The 21,243-nt window shown below is 45.2% G+C and overlaps 2 protein-coding genes across 2 annotated transcripts in view; one reads left to right on the forward strand and one right to left on the reverse strand.

Annotated features, from left to right (window-relative positions):
* LOC311240200 (ADP-ribosylation factor-binding protein GGA1-like) overlaps positions 1-457 on the reverse strand; it is a 30,665-nt gene extending 30,208 nt beyond the window's left edge. The window contains exon 1 of the mRNA XM_084328743.1: positions 228-457. Coding sequence (XP_084184869.1) covers positions 228-438 — 211 coding nt within the window. The 5' untranslated portion in view covers positions 439-457. The remainder of the gene's footprint in view (positions 1-227) is intronic.
* A 2,844-nt stretch (positions 458-3,301) lies between these two features.
* The window catches only part of LOC311240514 (MICAL-like protein 1), a gene marked incomplete at its 5' end in the record, with an annotated part of 47,741 nt that continues 29,799 nt past the window's right edge, over positions 3,302-21,243 (forward strand). Inside the window, 5 exons of the mRNA XM_084329091.1 lie at positions 3,302-3,444; positions 4,670-4,718; positions 9,964-10,105; positions 11,515-11,585; positions 11,706-11,842. Coding sequence (XP_084185217.1) covers positions 3,302-3,444; positions 4,670-4,718; positions 9,964-10,105; positions 11,515-11,585; positions 11,706-11,842 — 542 coding nt within the window. The remainder of the gene's footprint in view (positions 3,445-4,669; positions 4,719-9,963; positions 10,106-11,514; positions 11,586-11,705; positions 11,843-21,243) is intronic.

Here is a 21,243-nt window from a genome sequence, read left to right on the forward strand (position 1 = left end):
CGCAAGGCTAACGCTACGTCAGGCTATGTTGACAGCTGGTTAGCACAACAGCTAGGGAGCTAACATTAGCATGCTGATCTGATTATCTAGTCTCTCTCTCTCTCCTCTTATTTATTGCAGACAGTTTTTCAGCTGTCATCTTGTAGGTTGCATTTTACAGATCACGCCATACATGTCCACCTATGTCGGGAGCACTGGCTGCATAAATAACTTTGATAATTACTCACTGATACGAGACTCCAAACTCTCCGCGTCCGGCGGCGCAGCCATCACTACGGGACTTTTGTCATGCATTGGTCTCGCGAGGACTTGACGACAGACAGACCACATACTGATCCTACTCAAGAACCCCGTAGGCGCCGTATCACCTTTGCTGCAACCAGCGCTCGCCGCCGCTATCGATATACAAACTACTAGAAAGTAGTGTGGTGCGATCATGTCATTATGTATTGTCAGACAGTGCAACCCCCTCCAATGTACAGTAAATGTCCTAACCCAATAATACACAAGACCCTCTTCTGATTGATTGATTGATTGATTGAAATGTTTATTAACAGATTGCAGAATGGGTACAATACAGTACAGCTCAATACACACAATTGTTAACGGGGGACCCTGATGTAAACAAGACGAAAGTCTTTCTCTGGTCTGCATCCCCTTAACAATTGTATGTATTGAGCTGTACTGTACTGTACCTGTACCATTCTGCAATCTGTTAATAAACTTTTCAATCAATCAATCAATCAATGCAGACCAGAGAAAGACTTCCGTCTTGTTTACATCAGGGTCCCCCATTTTCAATTCATCATAACATATGCCATACATGACATACAGATACAGTAGGCCTACTGCTATACATTTATGACATACCAGTCACGAAGGGCTGGGGTGAGTAGCGGTGCTATGTGTTAAACTCACTCTCACATCCTCAAAAGACGCATAGACACGGTACAATGAAGTGAATTCACCTCTTGGTATAGCGGCCATGTTGTTGCACGCGGCGTGGCAGACCTGTGTTCGAATCTCCCTCGGGGCATCTGTTAATAAACTTTTCAATCAATCAATCAATCAATCAATGCAATGGATAAAACTGCTTACTAGAACCAAAGTCTGTCTATAGAGTTTATAGACTGTCTCGGCTAGGTTAATGTTACCCATAATAACTACTTACTTTATACAAGTCAAGTCAAGTCAAGAGTTTTATTTGTCACGGCATACGGATATACAATGAAATGCGGGTGGTCTTGCCCGCAACGATGTGCAATTGGTACAACATATAATAGAATCCAATACAAAAATTTGTGCAATAAAATTGTGCAATAACAGGTAGCAGGTAACAGTAAATTTGTACAATAACGGGTAACAGTTAACAGTTAACAGTAGTAGTAATAGTAGTGCAATACACTGTTACTGTTGCTAATACTAATTTAAAGTGGCCTTTCCTTTTGGCAATAAGTGGGGTGCGTGCGGCCTGAGTGTGTGCCCGCTCATGCTAAAGTGTTACAGTGGTACTCAATGTTCATTGTTCAGGACTCTGATGGCCTGGGGGAAGAAGCTGAGCCTAAGCCTCTCTGTCCTAGTAGCTGGGGTTCGCAGGCGTCTGCCTGACCTCAGCAGCTGGAACAGGCTGTTATTGGGGTGGTGAGGGTCTTTCATTATCCTGCAGGCTCTGGATTTGCACCTCTTGTTGTATAGAACCTGCAGGGGAGGTAGTGCAATACCCGTGGTACGCTCGGCTGAGCGCACCACTCTCTGTAGGGCCTTCTTGTCTTGTGCCGTGCTGTTTCCATACCAGGCAGTGATGTTTCCAGTCAAGATGCTCTCTACAGCTCCTGAGTAGAAGGACTGGAGTATCTTCCCCGATACTCTGAACTTCCTTAACTGTCTCAGGTGGTAGAGGCGCTGTTTCGCCTTCTTTACTACTGTGTCTATGTGTGTTGACCATGTCAGATCCTCTGAGATGTGGACCCCCAGGTACTTAAAGCTGCTCACCCTGTCCACGGTAGCCCCGTTAATCATCAGTGGTGTGTGTGTCTCCTGCTGTCCTCTCCTATAATCCACGATCAGCTCCTTGGTTTTACCAATGTTCAGGAGCAGGCTGTTGTCCTGGCACCAGCGTTCCAGTACCTCAACCTCCTCCCGGTAGGCCTTCTCGTCGTTGTCCGAGATCAGCCCCACCACCACCGTGTCGTCTGCGAACTTCACTATGGAGTTGGAGCTGAACTTGGCCACACAGTCGTGTGTGTAGAGTGAGTACAGCAGGGGGCTTAGAACACAGCCCTGGGGGGACCCGATGCTCAGGGTGATGGTGTTGGAGGTCTGACCCCCCACCCTGACCGCCTGGGGTCTTTCACTCAGAAAGTCCAGTACCCAGGCGCTCAGGGCGGAGCTCAGACCCAGCTCGATCAGCTTGTCCACCAGTCTGGTGGGGACTATGGTGTTGAACGCTGAGCTGTAGTCAATGAACAACAGTCTCACAGCCCCCCTTCTGACGGTCAAGGTGGGAGAGGGTGCTGTGTTTCTGATACTGAGGACTTGAATTTGCCGGAAATATAACTTAACACACACAGAGTGAAACTCGTTGAGAGCCCATCATCTGAATAATCCACATTTCTGAGAAAGATGAGCTGAACTTTACTTGAAACCAGAAACCTACCCAGCTAATTTTAGAAATGATTGCCGATGTCTCCCTCGCGCGGTAGCTATTGTGCACTGCAGTTTGTATGCGCCACACAACAGTACTGCGAATAACGGGGTTGTTATGTTGTGTATGCTGGTATCAAATAACTCACCAGGAAATCTTAAACCACTATCAAAATCGATTGGTAGTCACGTGACCAACATCACGTGGTCCATCGTCGTTGATGGGACAGTGTTGACAAACGTTGCAATTTAGGATTCTCGAATGAGCGACATCGGAGATTTCAGTGAAGTTTCTACAAGTTGGAAACAACAGGATGAAATTATTTGAACGCGCGAAAACGGATATTGTCGCGTTGTTTTTTATTTGATGAAGACAAGGAAACGTTTCTGCCTCGGAGACTGAAGAGGGGAGGTTTGAGGTGAAACCGCAGGTTTCCTCTCATAGCAACTGCAAGGTTTCTGATGCTGCTTGCCTGTTGTCGAGACTAGTTAGTTAGCCTGTATGATAGTTAGCCTTATGTAATTTATTATTAACAAGATACTGTTTTTTAACACTGGGGGGTTCCCCTCACAAAGTCACTTGTTTCTTCTGATCATTTTGATCTTATCTTGATTTGGGTTCCATGTTTAGTCAACCTCCATGTCAATGCCCCATGAAATGGAATCACTGAGGGCTTTAGAGGCATGGTGTCGCGTAGAGTGCGCAGATTACCCCAATGTGGACATCAAGAACACTTCAACCTCATTCAGAGATGGACTTGCATTTTGTGCCATCATCCACAAGCATCGACCTGATCTGATGTAAGTAGCTACAGTAGTAGTAGACAAGAAGGCTCCTCTTGGCTAAAGTTGTGTGATTTGTGAGAAAGCCACATGTTTCTGATTAACATGTCACCCTCAGTCACATCCCCTCCTGGTTTTGGATTGAATACTATGGGTTTGCAGGTTCAGAAGAACTAAACCATAACTCTGAGATAAATTCTGCCATTCAATCATAATTTTCTGTGGGGGGGGGGGGGGGGGGGGGGCAAAGTAGATTGTTTCCTGATACTCACCAAGGAAAAAGTATAAAGTATTATATTAGGAACCATGGTAGTTTATTCATGTACTGGTAGTTGTACTGCATAACCTAGTTGTACCCTATTGCAGTGTACATTTGTGTTTGGAGACAAACTGCAGTCTCCTCTCAGGGAGGCCTCTTCGGAGAGACAGATCTAGATTGGCCTGTAATCTGTGTAATCTGGACCTGTGGTAGCCCCTTACGTGACTGCGATGTGCACACGATGTGGGTCACTAAAGCCCCAGGCTTGCACATCGCAGTCACGTAAGGGGCTAGACCTGTGGCAGAGACGTGCAAGCTTCCTCTGGGCCTAAATTACTCCTCTCTTTAATCTCTCTCTCTCTGTCTGTCTCTCTCTCTCTTTCTATCTGCCCCATTTCTCCCCACTCCTATTCAATGGGACTAATGTTGTGGTATTTATAAATAATAACTTAGTAACTATTATCTCATATCACCTCTTGACTTAATCTCATTTTGTCATTGCTACAGACAGTACTTCATATCAGTGTACTGTAGTGCCTGCATAACCACCATTCATCCATCAATATTTATTATTTTCACATGAAACTTTTTCCCCCCTGTATAAACTAAAACTAAAAGTTACGCCAGGTAGTTTTTTTTGGGAGGAAACTAACCTCTGAAAAGTAAAAAATAAAGCATGATATATCTAAGTATTGAATATGTGTGTTACAGGAGGACAAACTGGATCCCTGGAGCACCGTTTGAAACTAGAAATTATCTGTCTGGCTGTGGTGCTCCTACCTCTTACCACAAAAATATATATATGTGTACTGTAGGTTATAAACAATATTCAAGCATGTGTAGCTAGCTAGTTATTATTGTAGAGGTACATTTTTCTTCTGAAAACTACCCGGTGCAGCTTTAACATAATAATCAGTCTCCCTTTTCACGTGTCCTTTTTCATTACTAATCAATCAACCGTTTGTTTTCTTCAACTTGCTCCAGAGACTTCCACTCCCTCTCCAAAGATAATGTTTATGAAAATAATAAGCTGGTGAGTTCTTCTTATAGTACATAACAGTAAAAGCCTGACCTCACACAGTGCCTGCCTGTTGTTTTTGTGTGTCAAGTACTAATAACACATAATTGTGGCAAGGGCAGGTAAACTAACCTTGGGGGGGAACATTTATTAGCATTTAGGGGCAATTTGACCATACCCCTTCACATGAATGAATGATCACACTGCTGTATGTTGTAATTCAGCTACTTATATTCAGCTACAGATTGTGCTGACTTTCTAACCGCTAGCGCTATCCCTATTTCTTACCTACCGATAGGGGTGTAACGGTACACAAAAACCACGGTACGGTACGTACCTCGGTTTTGAAGTCAAGGTTCGGTACGGGTTTTCGGTACAGTGGGGGAAAGTTTGTCTTTCCATGTTCCACTCAGCGGTGATGTAGTGTGCAGTAACTAATTGTACTTGTAGTAGGGCTGTCAACGAATATTCTATATTGAAATTAATAATCGACTTGTAAAAAAATATATATATATATATTATTATATTAGATTGTGAAAAAAAACAGCCCCCGGTGGGCGGTCGTTAGTGGTTAACATAGCGTTGTATTCGTTCCGTACACAGCCGTTCGGTACAGTACGGTACGGTACACACTGAAACGGTTCGGTACGTATATGTGTACCTTTACACCCCTACCGATGATGATGTTGATCGGTAGAGTTTCTCAACACAGTCTAATCCATGCTGTTCCTCATACTAGCTCTGGATTATTAGCCACAAACCAATGCAAAGTCAGTGGGGTCAAGGTCCTGTCTGTACAAGCTGGTTGAGGCTTACTGAAGTTTACTTCACAGTGCACACAAAATACACTAGTACCAATCAACATCATCATTATAAAATAGGGCTAGGGGTAAAAAATATCAGAACTATTCCTTTCAAGAGAAAACAGAATGTACATTATGCTATACCAATTATCTGACAGTTAAATCAATATCTATAAGAATAGACAACTGTCTCCCTAAACTGGTAACCAGAGCAAGACTCACATCTGTGATGTCATCAAGTAGCGTGAGTTAGTCCATTGACAATTAATTAGTGTCCGACTTTGTGGGCGCATAGAATATTTGTTAGAGCTATTACATCAAAATTAGCTTCATCAAAATGTAGGGTTTACAGCTCTGAATAAGAAAGTTTCCTGATATCCCAGTAGAATCACCATGGATACTGTCATAGTGTCCTCATAGTAGAATCACCATGGATACTGTCATAGTGTCCTCATTAGGGCTGGGCGATTCTTGCTCAAATGTGAATCACGATTTTTCTCTCTAAGAATTGACATCATGATTCACTCACACGATTCTTATTTTTTCAATCAAATCATTTATTGCACTCTTTCTTAAACAGACAACATAACATATATCAAAATGATTGACTTAAACTTAAACATAACATATATGAAAGTGCTTGACTTAAACTTAAAAGTATCTTGTAACATACAAAATAACTCAAGTCAGAATAGTCATCATTAAAAAAAAATTGTAATAATTTGTATTTGATTTATTTTTTAATAAAAAAAATCGTCATAACTTAGAAATGAGATTGCATAGGTCTATGAATCGAGATCGTGATTTTTTTCCGATTAATTGCCCAGCCCTAGTCTTCATATCCCAGTAGAATCACCATGGATACTGTCATAGTGTCCTCATATCCCAGTAGAATCATGGATACTGCAGGGATTAAAGTTCTCCGTCCTCGGTATTAGGTAGCCTATATAAATTATATATAATAGCATAACAACAAAATTTAGCCAATCAGCGGCTTCAAATATGATGCCTGAAGGGCGATTTTTCTAGCACCCCAAGCAGAGCCATTGGTGTGGGGGTGCGCGGACTGATGACGACAATAATGGACGCAGGGACTCGAAAAACAGGAAATTTACGCTAATAGTTGTTGTCGTCGTCGGAAATTGATAATAATCACAACTTCACAAGATACATTCAGACAGTGTTGGATCTAACTAAATGGATTTATGGACACATTTATGCCCGGACCACAAAGCTTATTGAAGGGTTAGCGCGACGGCTCTTCCAATTCGTACGGATGTTCTACCGGCAAAAAAAAAGTGGGTACTGTCATAGTAAGATAAGATAAGATAAGATATTCCTTTATTGATCCCCTTGGGGAAATTCCTCATGTCCTCATATCCCAGTAGAATTACCATTGGTGCTGTCATAGTGTCCTCATATCCCAGTAGAATCACCATGGATACTGTCATAGTGTCCTCATATCCCAGTAGAATCACCATGGGTGCTGTCATAGTGTCCTCATATCCCAGTAGAATCACCATGGGTACTGTCATAGTGTCCTCATATCCCAGTAGAATCTGGCCTAACAAAAATAATAGTTGGTTTCCGGTTGCCGACCGACCCTGCCGATTTAGGTGCGACCCAATATATTTTATGAGTTTTAAAAAAAAATTATAAAGAAAAAAAAATCAATTTTTTTTTCTTTTTTTTTTAGAATAAAGTTTCATAGAAATCTTAATCAAACATTTAGTATTATGGATATTAAACATGCTGGCAGAGTACATGCATCCATGTTGTTGTGAACATTTTAATTAAATAAAGAAATTCCCTATCCATAGTTGCCGTGGGAAAGAATAAAATAAAAAAATAAAATAAATTCCCTACCTACCCATGGCCAAACTGACAACCAACAGGAAACCAACAATATTTTTTATTATGCCTCACCATTGGTACTGTCATAGTGTCCTCATATCCCAGTAGAATCACCATGGGTACTTACTGTCATAGTGTCCTCATATCCCAGTAGAATCACCATGGGTACTGTCATAGTGTCCTCATATCCCAGTAGAATCACCATGGGTGCTGTCATAGTGTCCTCATATCCCAGTAGAATCACCATGGGTACTGTCATAGTGTCCTCATATCCCAGTAGAATCAGGCCTAACAAAAATAATAGTTGGTTTCCGGTTGCCGACCGACCCTGCCGATTTAGGTGCGACCCAATATATTTTATGAGTTTTTTAAAAAAAACATAAAGAAAAAAAAAACATATTTTTTTTTATTTTTTATTTTTTTTAGAATAAAGTTTCATAGAAATCTTAATCAAACATTTAGTATTATGGATATTAAACATGCTGGCAGAGTACATGCATCCATGTTGTTGTGAACATTTTAATTAAATAAAGAAATTCCCTATCCATAGTTGCCGTGGGAAAGAATAAAAAAAAAAAAAAAAAAAAAATTCCCTACCTACCCATGGCCAAACTGACAACCAACAGGAAACCAACAATATTTTTTATTATGCCTCACCATTGGTACTGTCATAGTGTCCTCATATCCCAGTAGAATCACCATGGGTACTTACTGTCATAGTGTCCTCATATCCCAGTAGAATCACCATGGGTACTGTCATAGTGTCCTCATATCCCAGTAGAATCACCATGGGTACTGTCATAGTGTCCTCATATCCCAGTAGAATCACCATGGGTACTGTCTAGGGCTGTCTTAAATGCTTCGAAGCTTCGAACGTTCGATTCGATGGCACAAGCTTCGAACATTAAAAAAAAAATCGAAGTTTAAAAAAATAAATAAAAAAAAATAATCTTTTTCAAATTTTTTTTTTCAATTTTTCTTTTTTTTTTACTTCGATTTGTGTGTGTGTGTGTGTGTGTGTGTGTGTGTGTGTGTGTGTGTGTGTGTGTGTGTGTGTGTGTGTGTGTGTGTGTGTGTGTGTGTGTGTGTGTGTGTGTGTGTGTGTGTGAACTACCCATCCCAGTTAGGACAGCCGAATCCCGTCCAATCTTTCGCCGTCGACTAAAGACTCACTTCTTCAACCATTATCTGAAATGATAAAAAAAAAAAAAAAAAAAATCTAACCGTGACTAACCTTACTGTCATGCACTTGTCCTAATAAACTAACCTACACTGTAACACGCAACACTTTGATGAACATTGTTACTCAGCTGATAGAGTTGTACCCTTCTTGCTGTCTTGTCGTACAGAACTTGTAAGTCGCTTTGGATAAAAGCGTCAGCTAAATGACTAAATGTAAGTGTGTGTGTGTGTGTGTGTGTGTGTAGGTGTGTGTGTGTGTGTGTGTGTGTGCACCTTGTAGAATTCCACACATAAGAAAGAAAGATACTGGGATGAATAAACAAAATAGGAAATAAAATGTAGAAATGCATGCAATACATAAATAAATATGAATCTCCATATATGAAATATAACATTTAGATAAGGTGCTACTGAGATGTTTTGGTGAGTTCTTTGTTTTTTTGTGGAAGTTGCCCTTCTTAAAAATGCATGAACATTCACTGATAATTGGTCTGTAGTGGAGTCTACAAGGTCTACATTGCCGGACCATGTAGAATCCGGACCTTGTAGACTGACATAATTCTGTGCATAGTTTAGTCTACACAGGCCATATTTCAAATAATCAAAATCTTACTTCATTCATCTTAAACATTCTTGATTTGGGGGATTGGTAGTTCCCATGAAATCTGAAGTTGTTCAAACGACAACAGCGATCCACCTTGAATTAAATCACACAGCCGAGTGAAACCTTGTTGGATGCGTCAGTCACGAAAGGGGCTACTTAATTAATTAATCCAACCCACTTTATTTATAGAGCACATTTAAAAACAACAACGTTTACGAAAGTGCTGTACAAGTCCCACAACATAAGATAAAAATCGAAGCTCGGCCCCGAAGCTTCGATTGCCAAAAAAAGCTTCGAAGGTCAGCCCTAGTACTGTCATAGTGTCCTCATATCCCAGTAGAATCACCATGGGTACTGTCATAGTGTCATAATATCCCAGTAGAATCACCATGGGTACTGTCATAGTGTCCTCATATCCCAGTAGAATCACCATGGGTACTGTCCTGGGAGTTTTTCCACTACTCACTGTCTATGGAGCAGCTCCAGGATTAGTCTCTTGATGACATCATCACTAGAACCTTGTCTCTTTGGTGTTCAGCTTAAGGAGAGACTTGGTCATATTCGCAAATCAAAACTGAGCTGTACAGTATTATAAAAATAACATGTAAATTCAAAATTTAGGGTGGATTTTCACTTTTCTATTCTCTCTCTTTTTTCCTGGGGGCATTTTTGCATCTGTAATGCCCATTTCTGAGGCATTTTACAAACGGTCAAGGACATTTTCTTTGCATCTAGCACCTGTTCATTACCCACCCTGCTCCTATTCATATTAGGCTATTGTTATTCTCCCTCTTTCCATCCTGGACTCTTCTACCAGGCCTTTGAAGTTGCAGAGACAAAGCTTGGGATCCCTGCGTTGCTGGACGCAAAGGACATGGTGTCCTTGGTGGAGCCTGATCATCTGAGTGTCATCACCTACCTCTCTCAGTACTACTGCTTCTTCACCAAGACGTGTCATGGTGTGTTGTAGGGACCCCCCCCTTAGTAGATTAGTCAGCCAATCGTTTCTGGTCGACTTACTCGACTGAGAGTTTAGTCAATTATGTGTTATAGGCTCTTTTCTCAACATGAAAGAGTTATTTCCTGGAAAATTTAAAGAAAACATATCTGATATAAACACACATTTTAGGTTCTTCTTCATGGGGTCTTCTGGGAAACCCAGTTTAACAAATTTGTCAATTGCATCAACACATTTATTTGTTGGCAAAACCCTTGAGTATGAAGAATCATCTCTTCAGTGCAGACAGCTTGTGTAGCCCTCCACATAGGTCTCCATGGGGCTGACGTGTCGGTCTGATCACTCTCATTGTTAAGGTTCCAGACCAGAGACGGATGCAGAAAACAGCAGAGAAATTAGGTCTAAAAGTATCATCCAATCCAGTGGGGAAGAGCAAAGTCCAGGGTGAGCAGGGTAGAGCAGGCTGCGGCAGGGGTCCAGGGTGAGCAGGGGTTGAGCAGGCTGCAGCAGAGGTCCAGGGTGAGCAGGCTGCTGCAGGGGTCCAGGGTGAGTAGTAGTGGTAGAGCAGGCTGCTGCAGGGGTCCAGGGTGAGCAGGCTGCTGCAGGGGTCCAGGGTGAGTAGTAGTGGTAGAGCAGGCTGCTGCAGGGGTCCAGGGTGAGCAGGCTGCAGCAGAGTGAGCAGGGGTTGAGCAGGCTGCGGCAGGGGTCCAGGGTGAGCAGGGGTTGAGCAGGCTGCGGCAGGGGTCCAGGGTGAGCAGTAGTGGTAGAGCAGGCTGCTGCAGGGGTCCAGGGTGAGCAGGCTGCAGCAGGGGTCCAGGGTGAGCAGGGGTTGAGCAGGCTGTGGCAGGGGTCCAGGGTGAGCAGGGGTTGAGCAGGCTGCGGCAGGGGTTCAGGGCTGGGGTCAGGCAGAACTGCGCACAGGAGAATACAATCAAAAAACACGGAGCCAAAATGCAAAATGTCTGTAAATACAGATAGGACTGAAATACAGAAAAGGCTGGTAGCTGCTCACTGAGACAGAGATTACGAACTGGCAACAAAGTGGTGAATTGACTGGAACTTTATGGCAGAGGAATTGATGAGATGATGATTAATAGCTGGGAGCCTGACCCAACAGCACACCTGAACCCCACCGTGCCATTAGGAAGGGAGGGAGGGAGAGAAAGAGAGAGAGGGATGTAACACTCCACTCATGTCCCCAAGGGACCCGTCGTCAAGCCCCACTTCTTTCCCACCTGTAACACGTTACCTTCCTTCTACCGTCTACTTCCCTTACTCTTCCAACCTTTGAATAAAAAGCCTGCCGATTTCCTCAACCAAAAAGCAAGACATTTCAACCCAACAGTTGTTGTTTGTCAAAGACATACTGGATGTGTGCCATGATTTGCATGCCATCTGTTTACCTTGCAGCCAGTGCTGCCAGTTTGGAGTTGTCACGTGTCACAGAACTGTCCAGACTCACCAAGAGAAAACCCCCTGAGGTAACTCTTCAAAGTCACATTAAAGCACATATAAGACTCCTTCGGATATCCACAGACCTGTGTGTTCGCTCCACCACAGCAGCAGTCGTCTTTAGTCGCTGGTTTCTCTTCTGTTTTCAGACCTCACATGATCATCAGCCAAGTAGAGAAGTTCATCAATATCAAGGCAGCAGCATCTGTGTGTTGTGTGGGAACTATGTCCACTTGGTACAGAGACAACTAGCAGAGGGACACGTCTACCACCGCAGCTGCTTCAGGTAAAACAACAACAAACAAAAAACATCTCCATTCGATTAAATTCAAATACAGTACAAGTACAGTATAGAGTGCAAGGTAACAGTAAAAAGCCTTAACAATATACAGTGTGATTAAATGGAATATACTATATATAATGAAGCTACTGAATAGTATGCTAATTTGATGTACAGTAGTATGTACAGTGATACAAGTATAAATACACTGGTAGTAAGCCATAGTAAGTCAAGTGGTATGACTAATGACTAAGAGTAGGTTTGTGATATATACATATACATATTAGTTCTTAGTAAGGATGTCCCGATCCGATCACGTGATCGGGATCGGGGCCGATCACGTGATTTTCCGAAGATCGGGATAGACAAAAAAAATAAATAAAGAAATCGGGATTTTTTTTTTTTTTTTTTTTTTTATTCAACAAACATGACCATGTTCACGTCTTAAACTCAAACTGAGGCCTTAGTTTTGGGTTTAAATTGCATATCATCATTCATTTATTTATTGTCACACAGAGCAGAAGAATTTTGCCAAAACAAACGCATTTCCTTTGATTTAATTATACATCAAATGATTTATGTTAAGGATTGCAATGCCTCGCTTGAATGAAGTTAACTTTTCACCTGGATAACGTCAACATTCAGGATTAATGTAATGTGAGCAATTGGGATGAAAAAAAATATATACATTTTTTTCTTTTTTTTTCGGATCGGGAAAGATCGGTATCGGTAGATACTCAAAATCACATGATCGGGATCGGATCGGGAGCAAAAAAATTTGATCGGGACATCCCTAGTTCTTAGTATTGCATTGTCGTCCCTTGCTCTTGTTCTTTACTAAGCCTGCTTGTGATGATGGGGTTCACACTGAACTCATCTAAAGTTGGACATCTTGTAGGTTGTTCTCAATAACAGCTCAGCTAAATGCTTAGATAGATTGTAATTGTAAATTGTAGAGGGTGACGATACATGGTTCTTGTTCTTGGGGATGTCACAGTGAATTATCTGTGTTCGGAGCCATAATGGTTTAACATCGGAAATGGCTACTTTGTGTTTTTTGACTCATCAATGTCCATTCCATGTGTTTGGATCATGATGTCAATGTTTCTTTAGCTTATTGGAGTTTACAGTAGAGTATAGTGCACATTCTTTCTCTTAAAAGGAACACGCCAACATTATGGGAAATGCACTTACTGTCTTCTCCAGAGTCAGACAAGAAGATAGATACCAATTTCCTCTCTATCCGACTGCAAGCTACTGTAGCTTAGCACAAATGAATGGAAGCGGATACAGATCAGCTAGCCTAACTTAAAACTCCGGGATAGGTGTTTTTGGCCAACAGCTATGTTAGCTGATCCGTATCCACTTCCATTCATTTGTGCTAGGCTAGGCTAGCTTGCAGCCGGATAGTTTTCTACTGAACGCACTGAGAGGAAATTAGTATCTATCTTTGACTCTGGAGAAGACTGTAAGCACATTTCCCCAAAAGTCCTTTCAGGATAATAAAAGAACAGCAAAGCACTGGGATTCCACAGAGGGATGAGGAGGGTAGTCTTTGGAGAGAGGGGGTGACTGGAACCAACAGTAAGACAAAGGTGTAATCCATAGTTCATTGTAGAACAATTAAAAAAAGATCATAGTAGAAGTTTGGAGCGAAACCCACACACTTACCTTCTGAATGCTTTGGCGGTGCTTTGACGTAGTCATGTGATGCAGTCATTTTATCTGCAAAACAAATGACTGTGGACCTCCTTTACATTTAGACAGTTAAAAGAATATATATATATATATATATATATATATATATATATATATATATATATATATATATATATATATATATATATATATATATATATATATATATATATATATATATTCATCCGGCCAAAACCAGCCTTCATCAGGACAAGATGAAGATTTATCAGGCGGAGACGGACCCATCAGCAGCCCCTGTCAAACCTACCGAAGTCAGCCCATGTCACCCCACTTCTTAGGGACCTGCACTGGCACCCCATTGCTGCACGAATCCACTTCAAGGCCCTCGACCTGGGATACCGTGCGGCAAAGGGAACAGCTCCCGCCTACCTTTGGTCAATGGTCTCTAACTACACACCCTTAAGACCCCTACGCTCTGCATCTTCTGGCCATCTCAGACCCACTCCTATCCGAGCTCCGGGAGGGTCATCAAAGAGAAGTCGCCTATTTTCAGTCCTTGCCCCACGATGGTGGAACAAACTACCCACCACAGTTAGGACAGACGAAACCTGACCAATCTTTCACCGTCGACTAAAGACTCACTTCTTCAACCATTATCTGAAATGAAAAATATTTAAATAAAAATCTAACCCTAACTAACCTTACTGTCATGCACTTGTTCTAATAATATACTAACCTACACTGTAGCACTCAATACTTTGATGAACATTGTTACTCAGCTGATAGAGTTGTGCCCTTCCTGATGACTTGTCGTACAGAACTTGTAAGTCGCTTTGGATAAAAGCATCAGCTAAATTACTAAATGTAAGTAATTAAAGACGGATGTAGACGGACAGATACGGCAGATCAGTGCGGCCCACTGGGCGATAAAACACTCTACAATACTCTCCAATGACCGAGTTGGAGATGAAGTGTCTGTGGGACTGTGGTACATGTTAAATAATCCTCAGTACAGTAGTATTGTTACAAAGGATCAGATTAAACCGAATATATATATTTATTGATTGATATATATTGCATAGTATTTGTATATCGTTTGATATCCCTTGTATATTCCTTGTACATATACACGGAATGTCCCTTTAGCCTAGTGCAGACCATAATATTTCATTCTCCTATTGGACAGCGGTCCACAGGCGCCAGAGCCATGCCTCCAGAGTCAGGTTCAAGGCCACCGTCAAGACATGTCTGTACATGCCCGGCCTTGCCCAGGAATACGAGACAGAAATGAGGTTGGCACTAGATTGTTCGCCGTGCATATAAATATGGCGCAGGTGAATACAGAAGTAGAGTTACCCAATAAGTTGAAGCCTCACCCACGATACTCCGTGCGGTGAAGTATGGCCTGTTTGGCCCCAAATAGAGCATTGAGACCGCGTGCGAATTAATAACTGAATTGTCAGAGTTTGGCGCTATACCGTCGAGTGCGACATATTTCTATTAAGTCAGTAATAGTCTATTTGTGTATAGTGTATCGTGCGGCTAAAGTTCTACAGTGACCAGCATCACCAACGCTTCCTCGTATCAGCTAGAGTGCTTATCCAGGCTGGGCTGCTTTCATGGCGCTTTCACCCGAGGAGACCTAGACGAGAACCGTGTGGACATGTACACTGGATTAATCTACCCGACGACTACATAGCCCTTTGCGGCTGGATTATATTTGTTTTGGTCCTGTGATTTATGGAGCGGAGAATCGCCGACGCCTACATGTGTGGGATTTACCCTGTGAGGAGCCAAGTCGAGTCTGCGCCTCAGAGAGCCTGAGGCCGGCTAGCTTTCTTCACTGTGGAGCTACAGTCTACGGAGAACAGCTGTATTCGTCTGTGGATCAAGAGACTATTGCACCGTCTCCTGTACTTGGAGTCTCCTTAGTCATCGTTGACCAGACTCTCTACTACCGACAGATCCTCTACCCCTGCTGGCTTACAACCGGGGGGACCCTTCCAGTATCTCCCGCTATATATTACTAATGTACCATAGATATAATTCCCTAAGATTCAGGTTGTATAATTACCTCCTGCGTAACCAGAGAATGGACATTCATTATTGATTTGCCTACGCACATTCCTTTGCCTTATAAGCGCATCCAAAGTAAAATAGAGAAGTATATTATGTACCTTTTGCTGCAATAAATACTTGATTACACCTTTGTGTGGAACCGATTCATTGTGGGAAGTGTTCATCATATTTATATATCATGTACTGTATGGCCAGTAATTAAAGTACATAAAGCGGTAGTGGTTTAATGATACCATACTTATCAATACAGTCAGGGAATTGTACCCCTCAGTTACAATTGGTCCTTCGAGCCGGAGGGTAACTAGTGTAATATTAATATAGTGGTATTAATATTGACATGGCCTATGATGAACACTCCACAAAACGGTTCTCCTAAAGTAGATCGCCCGCAGCGTAGACGGCAGACACCTCAGTACTTAGAGGATTACGTTGCCAATATACTACCTAGCTTTCTACAGACGGTAAACGCGGAAAAAGTAGATAGTAAAATTATGTCCGACCCTATCGACCAGGCTACCCCGCCAATAGAGGCCCTAGTGGGTTCTAACGTAACTGACCAAGCTCACGGTAGGGACCAGGAGGGACCCGACATGACTTTACCCCCCGCCAAGACCGAAGAAGTAGTCCCCGGAGAGCTCCAGGATAAAGACAGCTCTCCAGGGATGGAACTCTACCCGCTACAAGAAGAGGAGAGCACCCCGGAGATGGATCTCCAGGACTCGCCACAGGAGAACAGATCTCCAACGAGTACTGCCAGGAGCGGATCACCTCAACCAGCGTCTTCCCCCAGCGAGGCGGACAAGATGCTGGCACAGGCATTCCTCGCCAGCCTAGCAGCCTCAACAGAGCGCGATCGACTCCAAGCACAGACGCTTAGTGAGCGCGAACATTCTTCCATGGAAAGAGAACGCCTTCAGGCGCAGCAACGGAGCGACGAAGATCGTATACGTCTAGAGATTAGACGCCTTCAGACGGAAGAGAATATGGTAAGGGACCGGGCCGAAGCCCAGCGCGCCGCCGCCGAAGCCCAGCGCGCCGCTGCCGGTGCCCAAAGAGAAGCAGAGCGCAACCTCGCTCTCACCAAGCGTGAAGCCGAGCGCGACCGATTACAAGCGCAGATAATGAAGCAGCTGATCACCAGGGCAACACCCCCTCCCTCCGCACGGGGTTCCAGGGCCTCGTCAAGACAAGGGTCAAGGGCACCCTCCCCTACCCGATCAAGCGACCCTGAGCCCGACCACCAGAGAGAGCCTATACCCCCCTCCGAACCCCTTCCCCGACCGGTCCAAGTGAGACCCAGCTACAAGGAAGAAACGGTCTACACCGCGGAGTGGCTAAATAGACGACTACAGGATCTAGAGGACCTGCCAGAGGAAGAAGAAGAGGGAGAGGAGGAGAGTCAAGCCCGACAGCAGCACAGTACTCCACAGGACCAGGAGGTCCAGTACAGCCCAGGCTCTACCCCCGCGGCTCTGCGCTACAGACCCCCGACTCAATTCACGGGTGAGCTTGACGCACGACCAGCCCCGAGGAACAGCACCTGGATACGCGGGCCATGGTACCCAGCAGGTACCAGCCCACCAAGAGGCGTAAGAGGAGACTCGCCTAGGAGGCCTCTCTTCCAACGCTCACCGATGTGCCAGCCATCCATGGCATCATACATTGGCACACCGACGTTTCCGGACTTCACCCACGAGAACAGAGCACAGTACACGGAGCTACGAATGTGCTTAGAGACAATGATGTCCGATGTAGCTGATGAACCGTACAAGTATGCTATCCTACTGAAGCACCTCAAGGTGCCCCGAGCGCACAATATAGCGCTGGCCTATGCCACCTCTACTACCCCATACACAGCGGCTCTAGCAGCACTCGACCAAAGATATGGACGCATATGGGACTACGTAATACAAGAGATAAGGCATATTGACCGCCTACCCCCAGCCACAGACAATCGCTCACTAGATGACCTGTCTATCAAGGTACAATCCCTGGTAGGGATGCTGGGGGCGCAAAGAGAAAAGGGTATGCACGAACTGTACGCAAACTCTAATGTCGAGAGGATTTTAGAGAAGCTTCCGCCCGCCCGACAAGAGCGCTTCAGGCGGCAAAGAGACCACCGTGATCCTAACGGTCCCGAGCCATCCCTCCTAGACCTAGCCGACTTCCTGGCGAGAGAAGTCAACAGCCTACGGTTGGATACGTTCATGCGGAGCACCCCAAGCTCCAGAGAGGGACCTAGGAGAGCAAACGATGGCCGAAGATTGGTGACCGTCATGCACCAATCAGAATCAGTACCGAGCAGCAAGAACCACAGTACCCCCTCGATAAAAGAGAAGTGGAAGATGGTGTGCCCGTACTGCGAAAAGGAACACTGGTTGTCACAATGTGACACATTCAAGAAGATGACCGCCGACGAGGTGAGTCAATGGATAAAGTCCAACCGACGCTGTTACCGATGTGCGCGCAGTCACATGGCAGCCGATTGCCGCTTAAAGAAGAGGTGTAGTCGGTGTGACGGAGCCCACCTAGATGTCCTACACGACAGTAACAGAAGAAAGCCTGCACCCTCAAGCAGCACAAAGGCAAGTGTTATGTACATTGACCCCGCCAGCAGCGGGGGCGCCCGGGTGCTCTTAAAGGTGGTCCGCGTAACACTGAGTTACCAAGATAAGGTCATGGACACTTACGCCGTCCTTGACGACGGGTCAGAGAAGACCCTTCTCCTCGCGTCCGCTGCGGCCCAGCTGGGGCTGCGGGGGAGCGAAAACCAGATGACGATTCGGACAATAAGAAGAGATCTAAAGACGATAAAGGGCGAGAATGTCTCCTTCACTATCGCAGCAAGCGGGCAACCAGAGAGACGGTATAGGATTACTAACGCTTTCACCAGCCAAGAAATAGGCCTGTCGCAGTACACCTACCCCATCGCCAAGCTGATGGATAAATATGTGCACCTGCGTCAACTACCTATACCGCTCATAGACGGTGCCACCCCGACCCTGCTGATAGGCTCCGACCATGCAGACCTCATCGTCCCGATTGACCGGGTCCACACAGGGCCCAGAGGCTGTCCTGCAGCAGTCGAGACCCGCCTAGGATGGACATTACAAGGCCCCCTCGCTAAGTCTCTTAACCGAACAGCAGCCACTAGCTGCCTCCACTCCAGAGTGACAGAAGAAGACACCACCCTCCTACAGCATGTCGAGAGGCTATGGACACTAGAGACAATGCCCTTTAAGAACGAAAAGAAAGACATTCATTCCAAGGAAGACATTTACGCTATAGCCCTCCTCGAGCAGGGGACAAAGAGAGTCAAAGTCAACGGAGTGATGAGATACGCAACTCCACTCCTGAGGCGAGAGGGAATGCCTACCTTCCACGCCCCAAAAGAAGCGACGGAGCGGTATCTATTGAACACAGAGCGGCGCCTAGCCAGAGACCCCGCTCAAGAGACTGTGTACCGCGCTGAGATTAACAAGTTTATCACAGCGGGACACATAAAGAAAATTGACATTAAAGAGGCCGATCAGACGACCGAATCATGGTACGTGCCGCACCACAAAGTCCACCACAACGGCAAGGATCGTATTGTGTTCAACTGCAGCTACCAGATCGGATCACAAAATCTGAATAAAGAGCTCTTGCCCGGCCCAACACTCGGCCCCTCTCTACTAGGCGTGTTACTACGTTTCCGCCAAGACAAGGTGGCCATCAGCGGCGACATCAAAGGGATGTTCCTGCAGGTGAGACTAGTGGAGGAGGACAAGCCCCTGCTGCGGTTCCTATGGAGAGAGAGGATCGGGGATGAGCAACCAGCCATCTATCAATGGGAAGTCCTCCCTTTCGGAACCACATGCAGCCCATGCTGTGCTACGTTTGCACTGCAAAAACACGTCGCAGAGGACCCAGCAGCTGATGAAGAGGTCCGACAAAGTGTAGGAAATAGTTTCTACGTGGACAACTGTCTGCAAAGCGTCTCGACGCCAGAAGAAGCCGAGGCCCTTCTACTCAAGCTCCGCGCCTCCCTGATCAAAGGCGGCTTTGATCTCAGGCAGTGGGCCAGCAGCGACCAGCAAGTATTGCGCAGCCTCTCCCCCGAGGACAAGGCAGCAAGCAGCGAGACCTGGATGGCAACCATCCCAGGAGAAGCCCAAGAAATGACATTAGGACTAGTCTGGCGCTTCAAAACAGACTCGCTCCATTATAAACACACACCCCTGACCAAGGAGCAGGGAAGGTCGACTGCACTACCGACCACCAGACGGAGTGTATACAGAACACTCGCCAGACAATATGACCCGTTGGGATGTATTCTACCTTACACCACCAGGGCAAAGATGATTGTAAGTAGCCTACGGTTCGGTGGCCTACTTGCGTGCCCGAGAGGAGGGAGGAGAAATACATAGTGCTTTCATCCTGGCTCGCTCAAGAATAGCCCCAGGAAAGCAACAATCTATCCCGCGTCTAGAGCTCTGCGCAGCCCTAGCAGGAGCGCAACTCGCCACGTTAATCCAACGTGAACTCACCATTCCGGTGCAAAGAACAATCTTGTGGTCAGACTCCACGACAGTACTCACATGGATCCGGTCTGATTCGTGCAGATACAAGGTCTTCGTGGGAGTCAGAGTCACAGAGATTCAAGATTTAACAGAAGTAGCAAGCTGGAGGTATGTGGACACAAAACACAACCCAGCTGACGTCATCACCCGGGGAATATCCCTGGATGACCTCACCCGTCACAACCTATACAGTGACGGGCCAGAGTTCCTCAAGCTCCCGGAAGAAGAGTGGCCTACACCCACCCCACGGGAAGCGAGTAAAGAGGAGGCCGAAAACAAGAAATCTATGTTCTGTGGATTGAACACACTCGTCTCCACAGACCCCGACATAGACGATTGCCTCACCCTAGAGAGTGCGCAGCTAAAGACATTCCTGTGGCACCACCCAGAGGTTCAGCTCACTACTGACATTACAGCAGCTGACTACGAAGAAGCAGAACTTCTTCTACTACAACGAGCCCAGAGAGACTCGTTCCCCGATGAGCTAGACTGTCTACAGGGAGCAAAGCCCGTCCCATCAGACAGCAGACTGCTCCACCTAGCCCCCGAGAGCGACGCCCATGGTCTCATCAGAGTGGGTGGTCGTCTGCGGAGAGCTCCAGACTTACCGGATGACGTCAAGTACCCGATAGTCTTAAACAGCCGACACAAGGTCACAGAGCTGATCATAAAGAAATACGACAAGGATGTGCATCACGCCGGGGCAGAGAGAGTCTTCGCGGAGATCAGACGTCGTTATTGGATACTGCAAGGGAGAGAAGCAGTGCGGCGCTTCCAGCGAACCTGTCTAGACTGTCGTAAGTGGCGAGCGCAGCCCAGTATACCCCGGATGGCTGACCTACCTCCCTGTCGCCTCCGACTCGGCGACAAGCCTTTTCACTCCACCGGTATGGACTGTTTCGGCCCGCTGTATATAAAGAAAGGAAGAGGAACCGAGAAGCGGTGGGGTATTGTATTCAAATGCATGACCACCCGAGCGATGCATATAGAACTCCTTCCAACCATGAGCACAGACTCATTCCTTATGGCCTTCCGAAGATTCACATCGCGGAAAGGCAAACCGTCTATATTATTGTCTGATCACGGGACAAACTTCAAAGGCGGAGA

Source organism: Notolepis coatsorum (assembly GCF_963971535.1).
Source record: "Notolepis coatsorum genome assembly, chromosome: 14".
NCBI lineage: Eukaryota > Metazoa > Chordata > Actinopteri > Aulopiformes > Paralepididae > Notolepis > Notolepis coatsorum.